The sequence below is a fragment of the Poecilia latipinna genome, unplaced genomic scaffold (assembly GCF_001443285.1).
Source record: "Poecilia latipinna isolate Pla-1442-1.1 unplaced genomic scaffold, P_latipinna-1.0 Scaffold3796, whole genome shotgun sequence".
NCBI lineage: Eukaryota > Metazoa > Chordata > Actinopteri > Cyprinodontiformes > Poeciliidae > Poecilia > Poecilia latipinna.
In genome coordinates, this window is record NW_015116412.1 from 7037 (window position 1) to 26898 (window position 19862).

The following is a 19862-nucleotide window of genomic DNA, read 5'->3' on the forward strand; positions in this document are numbered from 1 at the left end:
CCTTTTTTTTTTTTTATAATTGCATTGGTTCCCTATAGGTAGGGGTACTGTGTGAGGCGCCTGGGGCTCAGCTGGTAGGCGCTGTACGCCTCAGCTCGGGGCGTCACGCTGACGTAGGGTGAACCGGCCGCAAACTGGTGCTGGTAGGCGGCGGGCAGGCCGTGCAGCAGGCTGCTGACCGACTCCTTGCGACCGGCCGAGTCCCTCCTGGAGGACGACGAAGATGAGGCGTACGTTGCTGCATAGGCGGAGGGAGAGTGTCCGTGGCTGCCGTGGCCCCGGCTGAGCAGCTGCTCCATGGCCTGGGAAGCCGAGGAGAGCGCCGTGGAAGCTGGGTAGGTGTACAGGCTGGCCGCTGCGGCGGCGGCGGCGGCAGCGGCTGCGGCGGCCGGGCCCGGGGCCAGGGCCGTCACTTCTGGGAAGCTGTAGTGAGAGGCGGGAACAGCCGGAGGGAACGTCTGCTGGCGGTGCAGAGAGGAGTCGCCGTGGGAGACCAACGAACGCTCCTGAGACGAAGAAACCACCGACTGAACCTAAAACAAGGAAAAAAATTCTTCATTATTGTTGGATCAAGACAAAGTTATAAACATCCATGGAATACCAAGAAGATCATTTCCAAACCCAGCTGCCATTATAGCTTCGTCCAACAGGGGGCAGCTTTGGCTCAGTCAATATCCTCTCCTCTCTTAGGTCATTCTTATGCATTTTAGTGAAACTAAGACTTCCTAAAAAGTCCGGGGAGTAATTTGTAAAAGTGTAAATCGAGTTTGCTCCTGCCTTCAGTTACAGAAAACTGAAAGGACTTGCAACAAAGTTCAACTACTCTGGTGGATTCTGCATCCTTTAGCTGACGCCACAGTTTGCAGAACGATTACAAGGATCTCATTGGGTTGAAGGCTTAGATCTGCCTCAGTGAAAACAGTCAACACAAACTAAAGCAGAACGCCACACCTATAGAAAAGCTCAACTTTAAAGGAGGAAAATTACACGTTTAGTCGAGCCAGAGTCCACAATCTGATATAAATGATAATCTGTGAGAAGATCTGTGATGTTACAATATTACATCGAGACGCAACATGCTTTGGTCAAAACAAAGACTGTATTATGAAACTAAAATAAAAGCTGTATTGTACAAGATATGACGCACTGAACGTGGCAACAGGGTGCGATACGGAGACGACGATGCCTCATTCCAAACTCCAGGAATATTAATAGGAGCCAAGCCACAACCTGGATGATTTCATCTCCTGCACCGTTTCCCCCCCCCAAGCAAAATCTACTGTAGTCTGGCACAAAGACAGCGTTTAAATAATTATCGTCTCTCCCATCCAGTGATAGAAATATACAGAAATTGTTCACAAAATACCCCAGAGACACATGTTCATGCTTTATTGCTGAACTGGAAGTGCCTCAATGCTCCAACGGCCCGTTTTTGTGCTTTTTCCCCCCCCCCCCCCTTCTCTGATCTGAAAACTGCAGAAAACAGAGGAAAGTCTAGAAGAGCAAGTTGCGCAAGATATGACTGCAAAGTGAAGCTGCCTTTTCAAATAAAAATGTTTTTTTTATTACTACTTATTTTAATTTATTTATCCACTGATGATAATGTCAGTGTTATTTCATTCAGTCCACCCACATTTTCTTTCCTTTACACTAATGCACCCTTGCTATGGATTTTGTCTTGTGATGTATAATTAATATTAAAAAAAGAAAAGAAAAGAAAAAAATTGACACAAAACAAACAAACAAGACGAAGCCTCACCTGGCTGAGGTTCAAAGGGTGAGACTGGCTCGGGACCAGCGCAGCTCGGTCCAGGCTTTCCCCGGAGCTGCAGGGCTGCCGGTTGGATGATCTTTTTGGCTTCATGTAAGCACCTGAAGGTCGACAGGATAGAATCGTTATCCATTTATCATCAACGCTTGGAATTAAACTCGACCGACATCCGCAGCGCCCTCACCAGTCTCCACGCGGCCGTGTGAAGCCGCCGCCCTCTCAAAGGTCTGGCTCTTGACCGAAGGAGCCACCACTGCCAGGGACTTGGGCTGCCGGGACGACAGGGGGCCGGCGGCGTTCAGGCTGCGAGGCAGCGGGGTCAGCGGGCTGGTGGTGGACGAGTCAGAGTCATGCACCGTGACGCAGCTGATCACGTTGGTGCGCTCGGTTCGGCTCAGTCCAATACTAGACGGATAAATATTGGTTGGAATATTTCGGTCCGCAAGCAGTCAGGAGTTTGAGGCAGAGCAGAGAGTTGGACTCACCTGGCCGGGTGGAACTTGCGCTCGTCTTCTGTGTCTGTGTCGCTGTGAATGGTGATGATGCTGACCGCCGGGCTGGGGGTGTCCGAGATGACGATGGGCTGGGACAGGGCCACAGAGGAAGTGGGCGGGGTCACGCCGCTGCTGAGGATAGATGTGGTGGATACAACCCTAGATGGAAACAATTTTTTTAGTTTTTTTTATTTCTCTCCATCCAGACCTGGCAACATTTTAGAACTGACGATGAAGGTGTGGCGGAAATTATTTCAGATTATTTGAAGGTTTTTCTGACATTTCACCTCAACTCATCTAATCATTTTTTGTGTCCTAAACAGAAGCTGTTGTCACTCAAGTGTCACCGAGCCTCTCACGGGCTCCGTGCAAAGTTAATTAAGGGATTACGTTTGCCATCATCTGGCACAACGCCATTTCCCAAGGGAAGCCGCAACCATTTGAAAACCTTACAAACCTGTTTCTGTTCTCCCCACACCGGGCTTTTCCTTTCTTTCTCTCTTGCTGCGTCCTGGCTTGAGATCCGTTTCTGTTGGGGGATAACAAATTAAAAAAATGAGCACGGCAAACAACAAGAGAAAAAAAGAAAAAAACGAAGATGGCGAAGATACAATTCTGAGGAATTTGGAAAGACAAAGACAGAGAGAGATATAAACATATCACAGCCTGTCAACATTTTCTAAAGTAATTGTCTGTTCCTTGGCATAAAATATACTGAGCTGACTTATTCATAGCATCTTAATAAAATGATGCAAAATGTCATCTTTGTTTATTTTTGGGATGATGATTTCTAGTTAAAAAAAAACAAAAAAAAAACTCACCAACATCTGAGACACTAAAGAAAATGAGCTTAAAAAAGTTTTTTCTTAATAGCAATTAAGTTCATTTTGCATGACAAAAGTACTGCTTTCAGCATTATTTAGTCAGAAAGTAATAATTGAAAGCAATAAAGAGGAATAAATATTAACTAAAAAAAGTAATGCAATATTCAGCTTCTATATTTCTGAGTTCTTTCCTTTTTTATTTGTTAACTATTTGTTATTGTATTAAATAATGTCATAATGGTCCAATGTTGAAGACTACTGACTAACAGTGTTAAATATGAAAAAAAAAAAAAAAAAAAAACCCTCAATTTCTCTAGAATCATTTTTAAAGGCCTGCCTGTCTTCTTCCCACACTCTGAGCTTTTTCCCCTCCAAACATGGAGTCTCATTTCTGACCTACAGAAGCCAAAATGGCATCAAATCAACATCGAGACACTAAAAGAAACGGCAAGTACACCAAATTCCTTGTCGTCCCACAACCCTGCGGCATGTTTAAACCGGTTCACCCACCGCCAGCTTTGTCCCGTCTGCACAGCGGCGCCCGAGTGAATGGCTTCCAGGGGAGATTCTGTGACGTTCGCCTGGTGGGCGGAGCCATGGATGGCCACACCTGGGACCTGCTGCCAAGACGAGGGGATGAGGATTTGTTGGGTACCAGTTGGCCAAGCCTGCTGAGAAAGACAAAAAGACCCATGAGTAGATGCACCAAGGTAGATACTTAAAAATGAGAATCGGTTTTCTAATTGCTGCCATGGGCAAGACGTATTAAGCCATGCTGAGAAATCCACAGACTAAAAAAAAAAAAAAAAAGAAAAAAAAAAAAAAAAACCCAGTTGCTGGGATCGTCTACAGGCAAAAGCACAAAGCCAGAGAAGCGAGCAACCTTTCCCAAGCCATTCCTTTAATTCTAGCATTGGCCTGCAACAAATTCACAGGATGAAACCATGCAAAGCACAAACAATGAAGCGCTGTAAACGGATCAGATAAAGAGTCGAGTATTTACAGAACCGCGGTGCCTGTTAAAGAAGATCCAGATTAGTTCAGTCCCCTGATGACAAAACAGTCTGCTGATCGTAAATGTTGGGAAAGAGCATGCCACATGTTCAGGGGCTGAAACAGAAGAGGTGTGTGTGAGAGCTCTTAGTGGTCGCAGCTGCGACCTCCGCTGCTGGAAATCGATGGCAGGACAGGACAAAGAGAAGCTAACAAGCAAAGCGCAGACCAACTCAGCAGCGCATGCGCTCCATGCCCTGAGCACACCTATTGGGGGAAGAACTGGGGAATGAAAATGGGTGGATGATGAAGGGAATAAAAAAGGGGAAATGTCATCAATTTTGACGTCATGTTCAAACACCAAGTTTCAAAAAAAGTAAAAAAAAAAAAAAAAAAAAAAAAAGGCCTCGTGGTTAATAAGGCGGAATTTGAGCATGGACCAACTGTGATACGTCCGTACGCGAGATTGGAAACTACGAGAAGGACGAGCCCCATACAACGTGTGGCACAGGAGGAACGGAGAACTTGCAAACGAATGGAGCGACAGAATGGGGAAGGAAAGCTGCTAGTGTTAGTGAGTGAGACATTCTCCACAGGATGCCGTCGGTGCTTTACCAGCACAGTGGCCGTGTGCTCCAGGAGGGCTGGCCGACCCACCCCGGGGCCCAGCCCCAGGGGCAGGGAATACTGAGGGGCTATGCCTGGTGGGGGTGGGTGCAAGGTGGCCACCATCAGGGGTGTGCAGGAACCCTGGAGGAGGAAGGGAGGATAGAGGAGGGAAGTGTTAGGTGAAGAGTAAAAAAAAAAATACAAGGTCAGGCCCTGCAGCCCTGTGATTGGCTGAGGGGAAGCACAAACAGATGCAAAGAGACGGACAGAGGGAACACTGGTCAGCTACGTGACTGACGTAGGAGTACTCAACACCCCCCCACATCTCAAAAAACACTCCAATCGGCTCTGAAAGCAAATCCACAAAGAGCCGAAGCGCAACAGAAGGACAAGCAACTTCATGTACACAACCTTTGAAAAACCTAAACTGTAAAACCGACAAGATTTTTTGCCTCCTTTAAATCCATGTAGTCAGAGGATTATCAGCTAAGCACAAAATGTGATAAAATCATGTTATGTTTCTTTTACTATTCACATATAAGAAAGTCAAGATCAAACATATTTTTGATCAACTTTGTGATCAAAACCCTGAAAGTCCATCTCCAATTTATCAAGACTTCTTTTTTTCTTTTTTTTTCTTTTTTTAGCAAGGTCAGACAGTGTTTGCTTAGCACACTGAGAACAATCATTACCAAAGCGGGAATTTTGGACAGAATATATTTTGATACATATTTTCCCAACTCTAAGTTGTGTAAACTTCAAGGTTTATGGGCTTAAGCGCAGAGTATGAGGCGAAGCATAATGAGGGAGAGTGAGGCCTAAGGAGATCAGCACCCTGGATCAAGGTATCCAAAATTACTAGGCAGCTAAATTGGGGGGGAAAAAAGGTTTAAGAGACTCTGAAAACTTAAAATTTGCAAAAAGTCTGAGCGGGATCCAGCACTGTTGTGATAAATAATAAAAAAAACCCATCATTTTTATTTAAAATAGTTAACAGGTTCCAGAGAAACGCGACTGCAGCAATTTTAGAAAATACTTTAAAACAAATTGCTAACAATTTCCCACAATACACAGTCGCTAACATGTGACCATCTCTACTAAACTGGTTCCAGTAGCAGACTGGTGCTCGAGTTTACTAAACACCAGTTCTTTGAGTCTCCAACCAGAAACCTTCACCCTGGTACCAGTAACTCTGCAGCTAGCCAAAGGAATGAGCTTCTTTATTCAGGAACCAGAGGCTCATGGGTAAATGTAGCCAAGAAAAACATTACGCTCATTTTATATTCACCCGTCAGAGTTTAAACAGCTTAATGCTCGTGGCTGATTGTTTTTCCCTGAACCTGTAAATGTTATTTCTGATGACTTAGCTTCTTTAAAATCACCTTGCTGCATTAAATTTAGCCGTCTTTAACTCCAGTCCTTCAGCTCCCCTAGTGTTGAAAATCACAAATCAGCAGTTAATGGAAATAAGAGTAAAAGTTAACAGCTGAATCACTGTTGTTCTTATTTATTTATTTTTACAATTTGACTTCTATAAACATTTGAAAGTCCTGTATCTTGTTTCCCAACCCTTTCGTGTTGATGTAACACATAGAGTCTAGCAAAAACCACTGAAGGTTATAGTGATAATGTGAAAAGAACATATTCGAATACCATAAAAATGCTTACCTGGGTGAGCATACTTGGTTGGATCTGCAGTGACTGAGCAGACTGGTTCTGAGGTACTATAGGTACAGAGTTCTCCACCCTGACAGGGAAGCTGGAGCTCTTACTCGATGGTTGTAGCCCTGAAAAACAAAACAACAATTGAAACAAAAACACAAAACCAGGAAAAAAAAAAATCAAAAGATTATAAAAACCAATTTTTTTTCAAATAAAACTAAACCCTATTTTTACATTCAGTTCATTAGCATATTTGTGAGAATGCAAGGCTTCTATAGTACAATGCATTTCAAAGTGGAGGCTGTGATTCCCTAGGTGGCCACCAGGGGGCGATAAGGTGGCCTCAGAAACTTGGTAAGATGAAGGAAACAAATGTAAAAGTAAAAACTGAATATATATATATAAAAAATACAAGTTAAAATAACTTAAAACTGAACTATGTATATTCAATATTAAATATATACATTTATAATATTTGTCTTTGTCATCCTTCTGATCAAGTTGCTTTCGCCTCAAGCTAGCACAGCACAAAGAAAAATGGACAAGTGTATGAAACAAAGTTTAGATTTTATTTTACTTTATTGGACAAGACTCGTGTTGGAACTGTGGGATAAATATAAAAATATGTATATTGCATATTTTCTTGGCATCAAGAGGGGACTGTGGCGGTTTTTGTTTAGCATCAGGTAAAACTTTATGACATCAGAATGAATAAAGTTATATTACCTGATAATAAAAATTTTACCATAGAATTCATGGCCAACTAAATTTAAAATGCATGAGGCAGCATTTATGCTAAACGACAGCAATAATTATTGAATAGTGAATAAAAGTGGGGGGAAAAACATTGTAAAAATTGATATTCTTTACATATTTTGAAGCATTTTCTGTGGGTTTCGGAAGGGGCAGAAGGTAGAGCATGAAAACCTTTGGGAACCACTGCCTTAGTCTAGTATTTGGGAATGCAGGACAAATTATAAGAGCACTGCTGTGTGACTATAAGTCTATGGTCTACCTTGAATAGTAGAGGGTGGACACACAATAAGGGTCTGCTGGAACGGTTCTGTCTGGGTACACAGCCCAGCAGGACGGGCTGGAAGTGGGACGCTTTGTTGAGCCAAACCAGGAATGTTGATAGTGGCCTGTTGGTAAAGAGCTGGCTGGTAGTTCAGCAAAGGCACCGCACCCCCTGCAGAAGGCACCTGTTGAGATGACGACACTGATCAACACCAGAAGGCTTAAAGGTTCAGGAACACGTTTGCCGTCATTCATCTTAGATACTTCACAGAGTCTGACAAACCGCAGCGTCAATGCTGACATAACTGCCCTGAAATAACTTGAAATGTTACTGTCCAGCTCAAGAGAACACCACCTTAGTGGACACGCTGCAAAAAACACAAAATGTTACCAAGTATGTTTGTTCTAGTTTCTAGTACTTTTTCTTATCAGTATTAAGAAACTGACTAGAAAAAAAATCTCCTCTATCTTGCTGAACTGCTGCTTGTAAGTTCGTTTTGTCTTATCTCGAGAGTACAAAGATATCTGCACTAGAAACTAGACCAAACATACTTGGTAAGATTTTGTGTTTTTACATAGAAAGACAAAAGATCTCTGCAATTATTCTTCTGTAGAAAGTGGCACAGTCTTTGAAAAGCTACACCTGGACTCTGCTGAAAACAATTTCTAACTTTTTGAGAAGAGTAGAAAGTACATTTTGATATCAGGATAAAGTGTTATAATACTTTATCCTGATACATGACATAAGCAGAGTCAAAGGCTTAAAAACCGGTTTATGCATGTTGACAGAGAGTAAAGAAAAAAAACAATGAACACCTACATTTAGTGTGTGCTATTACAGCCAGGTGTGCATACATATTTGCACGCACAGCTCCTACCTGGTTATGCTGGTTAAGCTGGCTACTGAAGGTAACAGTGAGGTTTCCTGCGGCAGCACTGGGAACTGCATTGGTGGAGTACAGAGACTTGCTACTGTCGTACGTGCTCCGGCGCTTGCAGATCTCCATATTTTGGAAGCATGACTTGACACTGGGGAGGGGAAAAAAAAAAGTTGGAGTGCCAAATATTTTAGGAGCGACACCTAGGTAAGCACTTTCTCCAAAAAACTGATTCGACTTCCCCTCCCCAACTCCACTTACTGTGAGCTGTGCGGATAATTTATTAGGTGACTCATCGTGACGAAAGGGTGGCCCAGCGTTTTCGTGGGAGTGATTCTTTTGTCAGCATCGAGACGAAGCATCCGTTTCAAGAGATCTATGAACTCTCTCCTGTCGGCTTTCTCAGCCAGCATGTCCGTCCCCTCCAAATGAGATGATAGGTTGACCTGAACGCGGAAAGTAATGAAAACGGTTTCATAATCGACAAATACTTCAGAAGATTTCCTAGACGTTAAAACAAAGTCTACAAACTAAAGACGAAGCGTACCTGCATCATGTCATCTAGACAGTTGAAGATGTACTTCCTGGCCTCCTTCGATTTGATTCCCATCTCCATTTCGTGCTCTGCTGGTGTCTAGGGCAAAAAACAAAAACAAAACAAAGAATGTAATGCATGTATATGTGTAGCGATAAAACCATTTTGGAATGATGAACCAAATTATGAGAGAACTTAAACATTACGGCAATTATGAGAGAATTTCAATGAAACAGTGCGTCAAGAAATTGGGGCAGGATTTGTTGACAGCTTTAAATTGTATAAACTTGTTGTTTTATGAGACAGATCAATGATCTGTAAAATAGGAAGTGCATGTAGGAAGTTTTATAAGAGCAACACAGATTTCTGCTTGATAAAGTTGCAATGTCATGTAATAAATAAACTTTTACCACTTCAAGTCTGTTATGTCTCTACTTTTGTTTTTAACCTCTAACGACTGTGTTGCACAATTTGTACAAAATTCTCTAAGAAATAAAATCTAAGCTGTGTTTCATAAAAACATTTTCTTCAATAAAACCCTAAAAATACCTTTAAAAAAAGGTTTGATTTGTTTTGGATGGTTAAAGTTTTCTCAGCTAAGCTCTAGTCTGTGCAGTAGATGACTTTATTATGCTACAAGAATATCTTAAAACCGGGATAATTTAGCAATGCTTCCATCTAGTCGTCATCTACTACATTTGCGTAGTAGACGTGTGTTAAGCTTTCGTATGCCATATCAACCTTAAGCCGCCACAGCGGGTAGCTGGAGTCCGGGCCTCGGTTGAAGAAGCGGCTGGTCTTGGTGCCGGCGCTCAGGAGGTATTCAGCTGGGAGGCCTTGAGTCTGAGAAATGTATCGGATCTGGAGACGCAGAGGACACGGAATCAGTTTGTTTTGTACGATCTACTGCATTCTCCTCATTTCGGATGATTAGATTTAAGATCTGACCAACGTCCACACTGACCTGGTCGTACTCGGAAGCTCCGGGGTAAAGAGGCCAGCCTAAAAACAGCTCAGCGATCACACAGCCCAACGACCACATGTCGATGGCCTCACAGAACGGCAGGCCCAAAATGATCTCTGGAGCCCTGGACGGCAGACAGCAATCAGCAATTAATGAGTGAAGTGACAAATCTGATCCCAAATGTTTTATTTATTTATTTTTTGTTTCCAAAATGACAGCTTGTGTCGAGATTAGTAAAATACCTGTAGTAGCGAGACTGTAAGTAGGTTGAGCACACAGCTTTCGACACGTGACTCGCAGAGCCGAAGTCTATGACCTTCACCCGGTACGGCTGCCTGATCGGGTCGACCAGCATGATGTTTTCAGGTTTCAGGTCCGCATGGATCAGTCCTAAACTCTTCAGTTTCATCAGTGCTGTGGCCACCTAAAAATGCAAACAGCTGTTAGAACTTCTTGAAATACAACGACGACGACAAAAAAAGAAGTCATTACGTTCAGCCGACCTGCTGCAGGATGGGTCTGATGTGTCGTAAGGGGAGTGGGCTGAACTTGCTGTGCTTTAGAAAGTCGTACAGGTTCTGCTCCAGCATCTCAAACACCAAGCAGGTGTGGCCCTTGTGTTGGAAGCATTCGTACGAGCGCACAAAATTGTACTCGTCTGCGTTCTCTGCACTCAGCCGATTCAGAATGCCCACCTGTGGAGAACAGAAACCGGCTGGTTAGAAACAAACGCTGGTTTTCCTGGAGATTCTACCTACTGAATCACGAACGCGCTTTACCTCGATTTGTCCCTGACGAGCGTATGAAGGATGGTTCTTCAGAATCTTGATTGCCACGATCTCATTGGTGCCCCTTTTCCAACACTTGGCCACTTGCCCAAACGTGCCCCTTCCCAGGAACTCTAGGACTTCGTAGCTGGAGGACATGGAGCAGAGGATCTCGTGCTGAACGAGCTGATAATCCCCCTCGCCGTTGGAGCTGCTGCTCTTGGTGGTCGGAGCCGAGTGAGGTATGGACTGGCCTGTGCCGCCTCCGCCGCCTCTGCCAGTGCGGGTGGAGTAGGTCGCCGCGGGAGCCGAGAGCTCCTCCAGGATTTGAACGCTGCCACACCCGCTCCCGCTGCCCTCGCTGACCTCCTCTAGCTTTCTCTTCTGGCCGTGCCTCTGGCTCCTCGCTTCCGACGTCGTCTCGTGATTGTACGACGAAGAGGTCGCCTGCTCGGGGACGCGTCGACTGGACCCGCGAGGAAGGCTACCTGTGCTATCAGCGGCTCGCACCACCACCTGGCCCCTGGAGCCCGTGGCAGCGGGAGGGAAGACGAGCGATGGCGCAAACGGAGGCACGGCCATGGCTGGGGTGAATGCGTACGCCGACTGGCCTGCTATGGAACCGTAGGCTTCAGTGGTGGAAACGTCCCAAACATTGCTCTCCACCTTGAGCTTCTTAACTCGGCAAAAGGCACTGGAGGAGATTGAAGGGGGAGAGAAGACTTGCAGCTGTGAACTCATTGCTGCAAGAAGGAAAAAAAAAAAAAAAGAGAGTTTTACAACAATTGGGAAAAAAAGGAAAATAATCAGCATCCCCAATGTATAATTGGGAATATTACCATACGTCTGTGGCTGCAGCTTTTTGCGCATAGCGCTGAATGTATGATTATGCAACTAGCAGCGATACCTCCTCCACAACATCTTATTTGCTTCTGCGAGTTGCAGATAATTTATACGAGAAATGTAAAGAAAACACACCCGGAATGTCGCTCAGCCGCCAATTTTTCCCCTTCGTGTTAGTGATATAGCTTGTGAACAGAGCTGAAATGTCATTAAGTCAAAACAAGAGTTGATTTACTTGAGAAAACAACTCTTGTTGACATAGATATAAATATATATACCATTTCTAAAAAAATAAAATGCTGTTTTGTGGAATGTCTGGAGCCCAGCAATAAATCAATAAATAACTCAAAAGTTTTAACAGAAAACTTTAAATCACCAAATACAGTGTAAGTAAATGTGACAGCTGGCTGAATAATGCCCCTTTAAAAGTAAATTAACCAAAAATTATACTCTTTTACTTTAAAAAATGTGTATAATTGATTAAAAATGCAGGAAAATATCAAATACATTTTAGAAACTGTCAATCTTTGTGATTAATGGGAGACTGCTTTTAAAGTTTTATTTTAAATCTGCACTCCCCAATTTCTGTGTGGAGTTTTAACTTTTTATTGCTGTCCAGAATATTGCTTAAATTATTCCAGTTTTGTAATTTTGGGTCACAACTTTTCACATTTTTATATGAAAAGTCCTAACTTTTCTGAATATATATGACATAGTAGTAGGGAAATTCTTATTGGGATGCACTAAGGAATTTTGATGCAGACTTTACCACTTGACCAACCTGTAAAAAACCCAACAATTAAATTTTTTACCAATAGGTGACCAACCAGGTCACATAACTACATATTTCTTGGGTATGAATGCTAAAGAAAACTCCAACTTTGATAGTTTCAGAATCGATGATATGTTCAAAAATCAAGCCAGCATTAAATTACCATTTAAATGACCAACTGAGTCATTATCCTCTTAGAATAAGAAATCCCCTGGTTAACAACACAAGCACACAAAACGGGACACTGTCCCTGCTCGCAAAATAATTACTGACAGGAAAGCTTGGAAAAAAAAAAAAAAAAGTATAGTTTTATATTTTAGTGGAAAAAATGAAATCAGACATCTAAGCTGATATGGATCTGAAAAAGGGGTGGGAGGGTCAGTCTCTGCTGGAAGCATCTAGAAACGAAAAGGACTGCTTATCTCATCTCAACATAATTATACAGAGAAACTTTGAAACGTGAGCATGGATGACAGTAGAGATGAACTGTGCACTAGAACACCGTCACACAACATGGGCTCCCAGACATCAAAGGCCTGTCCTCACAGGGAAAATGGAAGGACAAAAAAAAAAAAGAGAGAACAAGGCCTGGACAATATACTCACCAATACCGACTTACATTAACATTCACAACGAAATCTGTCCAGATCTAATGAGATTAGGACAACTAAAACAAGCCCAAAACATTTTAATCTGAAGCTGCCAATGTGCTCTGTCGTTCAGAGAACATTATTATATTTAAATCATTAATTTCTCAGATAACAAAAGAGATAACAATATATCTAAAATATATACATTTTAGTTCTATGCGGACAGGTTGATTAAAAAAAAAAAACAAACAAAAAAAAACTTTGGAAATCGAAAGTGTTTCTTAATATAATCCATGCCTGTATAATTACATGCGACAAACTAATCAACAAAGCATCGTTATGAGATTGAAATACAGAAATTGTATTTTTAAGGATGGCTTCATGTGCTGTACCCAACTAAAGCAAAATTCACCACAATATTCTTTCAAAGCAGGTAAGTTTAGAAAAAAACCTTTACAAAGAGGTTATTACTGACAGGGTGTTGAAGAACAGATTTTCCTAACACTAGTGTTAGAATATATACATATATATGTATTAAAAAGTGTATCTATGAGTTTCTGTCAGTTTTTAGCCCAAATGTATCCATAAATATGCACACCCCTGAAAGATTTTTCAACCAAAATCACAAAGATTGTTACTCAACAGACTAAGGCTAGCATGCTAACGCATTATCTCTTGACACCCATGGCCTCAAAACTCCAACGTTTTAATACACAAAAATGAAACCAATGTTAACATATATGTATACATCCAAACTTACACGAATAAACAGTTGTAACCTACCGTTTTATGTCGCCTCAACAGCTTTAAATCACAGCTCCGTCCACGGTTTAAATCCCACTGGTCGGCCAGTTATCCGATTAGCCTCCGCTAGCTAGGCCTGCATTGTTTCTTCAGTCGAAGGCGAGCTGGTCAGCATTACAGCGCCGATTTCCCACAGGAAAAAGCCCAAAGCTCTCATTTTCTAGATAAATTAAATACTCTACTTCTAAAATATGTACAATTCATAGTTAAAAGATCGCTTGCTCTGCTCTTAAAATCCGCCCTCCGTGGAGTGGCCAAATCCACTTTTCTCCGGAACGAACCACGGCCTTATATCAGCTGCAAGCTTTACGACATGTCCGGTTTCTACCGTACTTACGGTAAATTTTCCAAGGCTCGGATGCAGCAAAAAAATAAAAAATAAAATAAAATAAACACATGTTTTTACATTTTTGGGAGAGAAACTGAAAAATAATACCAAACCTAGAGTTACAAAATAAATTCCAGACTCCTCTATATGTTACAGTGTCCTAAAAAGTGGAATCAGTGAGAGAACAGTAATATTGAGGAGGGTACCACATATTTACGGTAAAAATGAATTGACGTAAGTACTGGTAATTTTCCGGATTGCCTTGGAACTTTCTGCTAACGTTGGAACTGAGTGTTGTAATGTTTAGTCCTAAGTAAATACTCTTCACGCTGCTTTGAAAAGTTCATGTAACTTTTCTCTAAAAGATGTCAACTGCAGGGACAAACACTTTATTTGAATACATGGAAAACATTGGTGAATGTAGTAAGTTTTATTTTGTAACATATTATTAGAATACAGACAATACAAGTACAATTATTCTAGAAATCGAGTAGCTGCAGTTAAGTATTTACACTTTAATATCTTACGAACACAGATATAATTGTAATATGTGTAATTAAATTAACTATTTTATCTTAATTATAAATGCTTTTACTGCTACTTTTCTTGCGGTATTTGTAATTAAAATACCACAAGAGGAAACTCCCAAGCTTTTAAAATTGGAAGAAGTCCTTGTCGTCAACCTAATCTTTAACACACTTCAAGTCTGGACTCTGATTTCAGTAATCCTTGACTGATATTGTCTACTTTGAGAAAAAAGGTAATGTCATCATAAACAGGTTATTTAAATATCCCAGATCATTTACTGAAGTACTCAAAATGTGTGCAGAAATGATGTACATTTTAAACATCAGAACTAGAGTTTAATTTCATAATGGTGACCAATCTTTTTATGATTGTGTTCATGTCTATGTAATAAGGAATAAGTGTTTTCAAATATTTTCAAAGTGCAAAAATCTATTTCTTTTGCATACTTTTGACTACTGGACAAGTTTTGCACCTCATCCACATTCTAACCCACCACTCTCCAGTACCTGCATGTCATCATGAAGTACTTTATCTAGGCCAATTGGCAGGGGAAAGAATGAATATAAGAAAAATATACAACATAAGAAATAAAACATCACCCCAAAAAGAAATAGGTTAAAGTGCAAATTTTCTTTTTATTCTGATTTCATTTTACAGCAGAAATTATGTAAAGCATTCAGAAGACATATTCCACATATAAGGGCAATATTCAAAAACACTTTGCATGGCCTCAGCAACAAAATATTCTTTTTGAAAACATCAACAAGTTAGTGATGCTTGTGCATGCATGTTTGTAAAAACAAACAAACAAAAAGAAGGATCAAAAACTAGGCTACGAAAAGAAAGAGAGAAATGAGCGGTTGAGATCGGCATGAGAACACAACGGCAGGCAGGATGATGGTACAGCAGGAGATGAGAGAGAAAAGGGAAGACAGGGCGAAAGAGGAGGAAGGCAAGGAGAGGTCTAGCCGTAGGTTATCTATAAGGGTCTACCATTCTAGCATGCAATGTGGTGCTTGGCCACGCCCTCTTGAAACAAGGCCTGAAAGATTATACGGTTCGTTTCCAGGCGGACGTACGAGAACAGAGGCCACCTCTGTGCACGTTTTGCCACCTGTCTGCTATGACAAAGGTTCTTACCTGTGCAGTCTTTGCTTTATCTTAGTTACATACTCTTTACAGTCACCATCCTCTGCGAAACATGAGCCTGCTGATGGAGTTTCTGTGGTGTGGGATGGTACTTTGTTTGTTGTACAAGTTGTTGAACTGATGCCTGTGTGTGTACATATGTGAGGGAGTTTCACAAAGTCATCTTTAGCTTTGGTGGTGAGAGAGGGAGGACAGTTTAACGTCTGTTCAAGAGGAACTGTCCTCAACATGGCCGTCAGTTAGATAAAAAATAAAAATAAACTGAAAATAATAAACCCCAAACACGAAGATTGTTAAGATGATGGAGATGTATTACTTACAGTGCCTTTAAAAAGTATTCATAACACTGCAATTTTTTTTTCCTGATTTTGTCTTGTTTCAACTACAAACTTTAATGTATTTCATTGGGATTATTGGGTGGCTATGAAGTGAAAGAAAAGAATACACAATTTTCAAGATGTTTTAAAATATACCTCTGAAAAGTGTGGCAGCCATTTGCATTCAGCTCTCTTTGCTCTGCTACCTCTAAGTAAAGTGCACCCAGTTGCCTCTAAGGTCACACAAACGAGTCGGATGTTTTATAGAGAACATTCCTGAGCATCTTGAAGTCCAAGGAACAGAGAAGACAGGTCAGGGAGAAGTCGTGGAGAAGCTTAGAGCAGGGGAAAACTGTAAAACAAACCTTACAAAGACAAGGCTGTCCAGTCTAACAGAGTGGCTTAGCATAAAGAGCGTTAATCAGAGAAAGATTCAATCAGCTCCTAGTTACTTTAGAGGAGCTGCAGAGCATAAAGAGCGTTAATCAGAGAAAGATTCAATCAGCTCCTAGTTACTTTGGAGGAGCTGCTGAGCTCAGCTGGGGGAATACCAACCTGGCATCTATAGAAGGGAAGGTGACCAGATTCACGAGACGATGCATGAAGCTAAAAAGAGGAATAAATCCTGCGGAGAAAACCAAGAGTCTGTAAAAGACTTGGTCAGAGCTGAATTTTCCACTGGGATGATCCTAAATATTCAGTCAGAGGTGCAGCAGAATAGTTTAGATCAGAGCATATTCCGGGCTGAATGATCAGTCAAAACCCCAGATGTAAAATCTGACTGAGCTTGAACTTTTTAGCAAAGAAAATAGGCTCAATTTTCAGTCTCTTTAGGTCTGAAGAGCTGGTAGAGACCACTTAATGCAGCCTTAATTGCACCACTAAATTCTGCATAGAATTAATATGGCGAGTTGCATCAAATGCATATCACACTTTTCATATTTTTATTACCAAAAGATTAAAAGAAAAAAAAAAAAAAACCTCAAATTCAGGGATTGTAATACGACAAATTGTGAGAAAGTTCAAGGGTTTAATACTTTTGCAAGACACTGCAAGATACTCTAATTCAGAATAATCTAAAAAATTGCCCATTATAGGATCTTATGAGTACATTAAAGTCAAGAACATTTGCATCAGTGTAGTTTCTTATTACTTGCTTTGAATGTCATTTAAATTTAGACAAAATCTGAGTATTTTGCGTGTTTGTTTTTTTTTTTTTTAAGTTGGAAGCTTGATCCATGACACACCTTAAGTGATTTTTTTTTGGGGGGGGGGTTATAAGAGCATGTGTGTCAAACATTCACATTAAATTTGAAGGTGCAGCACAGTGACTGGACAGATGTTATATTATAAACCACGCACGCACACACACACACACACACACACACGCACACACACACACACACGCACGTACACGCAAATGTACACAGCCTCCACATGTGGGACACTTGTGTTAATGCAATCCACATACCATCTCCCTGTTCTTCAACCCTGAGTATAATCTAAAGGAGAGATTTCATGCCTCCCAAAGACATAAGCACATGAGAGAAAGAGTGTGGCCTTATCTGCGTACGAGCCAGACTGTGTACGTTTGAGTTCCACGCTGTGTGTGTGAGCACATCGGAGTCAGAGACTGAGTGAAAGAAAAAAAAAATCCACAAAGAGGGATGTTTATGAAAGTAATTTAGCCAGATAAAGACTTTAGAGTTCTGTTTCAGAAAATGATTATTTTCTGGGAGTAAAATAAGAGTGAGATTCAGAAAATACATAAGTCTCTCAATACTGATGCTGCAAATTGGCTTATGATAGTGCCTCTCATAGACAGAAGCAGAATTCAATGTTGTTTTTTTTCCTCCTCTGATAAGTACACACAAAGGTAAGGGGCGATGCCGTCATATTTGTTAGCCCGACATAGTCACACATATGATCAATTAGGCCACGAGCGTCCATTCATACCAGACAAATTAGGGTTTTTAACAGAGAGCAGAACACTGTCAAGTTCAATTTTAACACACAATTTAGGAAAATAAAGAGATAACTGGGAACATTTTTTTTTTTGGAGAATATACAATACTTCCTGATATTAGTTTTCGGTTGTTGAGCAGGCACTTTCTAAACAAAACTTTCCACGAGATTAAACTACATGTCATACAATTATGGCAGTGACAATGAGGAAGAAAGAAAGAAAGAAAGAAAGAAAGAAAGAAAGAAAGAAAGAAAGAAAGAAAGAAAGAAAGAAAGAAAGAAAGAAAGCAAGAAAGAAAGAAAGAAAGAAAGAAAAAAAGAAAGAAAGAAAGAAAGAAAGAAACAAACAAACAAAGAAACAAAGAAACAAAGAAACAAAGAAAGAAAAAGGACGTAAAGGAAAAAAAAAACGAAAAAAAAAACATGAGTTCAGAGACATTCTGTTTGAAGATGGAAAGCTTCGACTGGAGGCCGGACTGGATCTGCTGTAGGTGAGATCGATGGTCTTAATAAAAGCAAGTATGTTGCTGGAGCACAACCACACAGTAAGAGATGTTCAATGGATATAAAAAGTCTACACACCTCTGGCTTTGTAAAGTAAAAAAAAAAAAAAAAAAAAAAAAAAAAAAAAAAAAAAAAGTGACAAAGATAAACTTTTTCCTCCTAAACAAACAAACTGAAATCTTTTAGGCGAAACAAAAACCCCTGAAATAAAGTGGTTGTATAGGAGCGTAAGATCCTCTTTTGCTGTTTTTGAACTCCAACAATCTCCTGTACCTCTCGCACGCCTGGGCTGTTAGGATGGCAACACAAATGCCTTTTCTTACGACGAGATTGATCCAACCAAAAATCTGTAGAGCAACCTTCAAAGTCTTCCAAAAGCAGGTGGGGGAATGCATTACGCTTTTACAGGGAAAAAAAAAAAAAAAAAAAAAAGGCTGGACTTTTTGTTGTTTTTGTTTTGGTGGAAGTGAAAAAATAATTTCTGAGAATTATGAAAAGTCAGCACTAAAACCTTCAGGTTTCTGCTATAAAGCTGAAGATGAACAGCCGGTGCTCGGACGTATCATCTGAGGAGGGCTGAGTGCAGGAGACGTTCTCGTAATATGGCAGATTTGGATAATTTTCAAGTAAGAGTGAACAAATATTACGAAGTCAACATGTGTCCTGGTGACAGACTCCGACACAAGCTGTAATAAAATCAGAACATGTTTCAGCAAAGCTTTAGCTTACGGTTGTCCACACTTATGCAACCACGTTATTATTATTATTATTATTTAAAAGATTTCAGTTTGTTTTTAACTGAGCGGTAAGGTTCACAGAAAAAAAAGTAAATAAATTGAATTTATAAAGTCCCTTTTCCCAGACAAAAGGTCACAAAGCTCCCCCCATGTCTTCCTGTACAATGCAGTTCAAATGAAATTAACCAAATAAGCAGTTTCACATTAAATCTTATACACCAACACCTATATATAAGCCTATGTTTCACATTAAAGATGGTAAGAGATCAACATCTTTTTGTATCACAGGATCCTGGCATTTTAATGTGTGCAGACTTTTTACACCCACCTCTTCTCTTCATTATTTACCAGCCATAGCATTCACATTTTATCATCATCGGCAACTTTAGCATCGTCTTTTATACTTGCATCATCACTTTATGCATAAGTCTACCTTTTTTCAGACAAACTTCAGGACTTGTAGGTCTACATCTGAGCTAGAACTAGGTTTACTATTGTTTACTGTCAGCATGTGCTGCCTCTGTGGATCTTGCTGATAACTTTAGAGCACTGGTTTCCCCAGCGTAACATACTGTGTTTGTTAGGCAAAAGTAGCATTCATAATGATTGGCACTACTGGCAAAACGGGTTTAATTTTTGCTAGCCAAGAAACAAAAGCACAAAGTGTAAATGTTTTTTTTTTTTGTTTTGTTTTTTGTCTTTTTTTTGTCTGAAAGATCATGGTTTCAGCTTACTTTGTTTTCCCACTTATAGTTCTAATGTTAGATTTTTCGTTTGCATGCTTTTAAGAAAAATGTTCTGTTTCAATAAC

At 40.7% G+C, this 19862-nt stretch overlaps 1 protein-coding gene across 4 annotated transcripts; it reads right to left on the reverse strand.

Moving 5' to 3' along the window:
• Positions 1 to 13831, reverse strand: LOC106941664 (homeodomain-interacting protein kinase 1-like). Of its 4 annotated transcripts, none has more exons than XM_015024748.1 (18): positions 13503 to 13831; positions 10527 to 11257; positions 10251 to 10442; positions 9990 to 10171; positions 9748 to 9871; positions 9525 to 9644; positions 8796 to 8882; positions 8510 to 8694; positions 8249 to 8399; positions 7369 to 7555; positions 6360 to 6478; positions 4698 to 4832; positions 3600 to 3757; positions 2723 to 2794; positions 2257 to 2424; positions 1956 to 2176; positions 1760 to 1872; positions 1 to 533 (listed from the first exon to the last, which is right to left on the reverse strand). In XM_015024748.1, the coding sequence occupies exons 2-18, from the start codon at positions 11253 to 11255 to the stop codon at positions 33 to 35; spliced, it is 3444 nt and encodes a 1147-aa protein (XP_014880234.1). In that variant the 5' UTR covers positions 11256 to 11257; positions 13503 to 13831; the 3' UTR covers positions 1 to 32. The 4 variants fall into 4 exon arrangements, with proteins under 4 accessions (XP_014880234.1, XP_014880233.1, XP_014880236.1 ...); XM_015024747.1 differs by having other exon boundaries at positions 3600 to 3760; XM_015024750.1 differs by lacking the exon at positions 4698 to 4832.
• Positions 13832 to 19862: the final 6031 nt, after the last annotated feature.